The sequence below is a fragment of the Austrofundulus limnaeus genome, unplaced genomic scaffold (assembly GCF_001266775.1).
Source record: "Austrofundulus limnaeus strain Quisiro unplaced genomic scaffold, Austrofundulus_limnaeus-1.0 Scaffold45, whole genome shotgun sequence".
In the NCBI taxonomy this organism is placed as follows: Eukaryota; Metazoa; Chordata; class Actinopteri; order Cyprinodontiformes; family Rivulidae; genus Austrofundulus; species Austrofundulus limnaeus.
In genome coordinates this window covers 702,414-704,510 of record NW_013952447.1, presented here as the reverse complement: position 1 = coordinate 704,510, position 2,097 = coordinate 702,414, and the positions used below count along the sequence as shown (strand labels likewise).

Here is a 2,097-nt window from a genome sequence, read left to right as displayed (position 1 = left end):
CTTTCTTTCTTTCTTTCTTTCTTTCTTTCTTTCTTTCTTTCTTTCTTTCTTTCTTTCTTTCTTTCTGAGTGGCCACAGAAAAGGAGTTATTATTTGTGAATATTTAATATTTGCAAACTTTGGCATTTTCTAAATAACACAAAACCTTACCTTCTGCAGAAATAGTGGAGGTATTGACACTTAGGGTGAAATTTGCATCGGAGGTAGTAGCATTAATCAAAGTTTCCGTCACATCACTGGAATTTGGTGGTGCTGTCACATTGTTGACAACATTGAATATCAGCAGAGCATCTACTACAATAGATCCTTGACTGCAACAGAGAGTTTAGGCATTTTTATTTATTTATTGCAGTTGTTGCTGTTTTTCTTAAAGCTAAAAGTAAAACACAACGTATACTGTATGATAAAAAATATGGTGACAGACAATTTAAGGAAAATAGATCATTTTYTTTTCGCCTGCAAATGCCAAAAAAGCCCATCTAATGTAATCAACTTTATAAGAACAAATTGAAAGATGTGTAGTATTTATACCTGAATCCTCTGACTTCAGTTCGATTGAAACGCCCCCCAAATTTGTTTCTATAGACCATGTCAAGCTGTAAGGAATTTCAGTAAAAAAGGATTATAGCAATATTTAACTTGGATGAATGAACTTCTAGTTTTCACTTCAGTCATAGCAGTGTTTCTGTGTTTAAAGTAAATAGTTATTTTTAAACCATAGGTCAAGCTCCTACCACAAATTATTTTTGTAAAAGTATGTAAATGCATAATTAAGTTTTCTTAGCAGTGTAACTTGATTTACATCAAAAGACATACTCCTCTAAAATGCTTGTTGAAGACATTTTTAATAGAATCTTTCAAAGTTTTTTTATTTATTTATTTTTTGTTAACATCAACATTAACGGACTCTAGAGTAGAATTGCTAAAAAAACTACTAAAATAAAGAAGTGAAGATTCAACAAATAAAAGCATCAAACTTACTTGCTTGGTCACTGTTTTCTCCAGTTCTATATACTGTGGAGTTGATTTATTTTTGAGTTCAGATTGAAACGGTTGCTGCACTTTAAATCCTAGATTGACTTGAGGCGGTGGTGGCGGAGGAGGTGTTGTAGTTGTGGTCGTGGTTGTAGTTGTAGTTGTGGTTGTCGTAGTGGTAGTGGTAGTGGTAGTGGTAGTGGTTGTAGGTGTAGTTGTAGCAGTGGTTGTTGGTGGTGCTGATGTCAAAGTTGTAAGTGGAGTACTTGCAATAGCTGAAAAATAATAATAATAATAATTATTACATGCATATAATATATTGAGTATTATACATTAAGTTTTAAGTACACACTCAAGCAAACAGTTAAACAAGTATTTAAATGTATCATTTAGTTCTGCAAATTTTTTTTTAAAAGTTGTTTGTATAAAACAAAAAAGGGTAGTATTGTATTGACAATAATACAAGTTACACTACCTGGCACTGTGACGATTAATGGAGATGTCATGTTGGCCTGAGGCGATGGCATAGTAGAATGTGGTGAAGTTAAGTTAGTAAATGGTGGTGGGTTTGTGTTAACAGGTAGTGAGGTTTCATTGCCTGTGGAGACTGTTGGTGGAGATGTTATGTTGGAAGATGGGGAGGGCGTAGTAGAATGTGGTGGGGTTAAGTTAGTAAATGATGGTGGGTTTGTGTTTACAGGTAGTGAAGTTTCATTGCCTGTGGAGACTGTTGGTGGAGATGTTACGCTGGAAGGTGGAGAGGGCACAGTAGAATGTGGTGGGGTTAAGTTAGTAAATGATGCTGGATTTGTGTTGACAGGTAGTGAGGTTTCACTGCCTGTGGAAACTGTTGGTGGAGATGTTACGTTGGAAGGTGGAGAGGGCACTGTAGAATGTGGTGGGGTTAAGTTAGTAAATGACGGTGGGTTTGTGTTGACAGGTAGTGAGGTTTCATTGCCTGTGGAGACTGTTGGTGGAGATGTTACGTTGAAAGGTGGAGAGGGCACAGTAGAATGTGGTGGGGTTAAGTTAGTAAATGATGGTGGGTTTGTGTTGACAGGTAGTGATGTTTCATTGCCTGTGGAGACCGTTGGTGGAGATGTTACGTTGGAAGGTGGGGAG

The 2,097-nt window shown here is 36.5% G+C and overlaps 1 protein-coding gene across 1 annotated transcript in view; it reads right to left on the bottom strand.

The window, feature by feature from the left end:
- Positions 1-150: 150 nt before the first annotated feature.
- LOC106517144 (mucin-5AC) overlaps positions 151-2,097 on the bottom strand; it is a gene marked incomplete at its 3' end in the record, with an annotated part of 10,807 nt that continues 8,860 nt past the window's right edge. Inside the window, 4 exon segments of the mRNA XM_014007859.1 lie at positions 151-311; positions 532-596; positions 982-1,250; positions 1,451-2,097. Of these exon segments, the coding sequence (XP_013863313.1) occupies positions 151-311; positions 532-596; positions 982-1,250; positions 1,451-2,097 (1,142 nt within the window).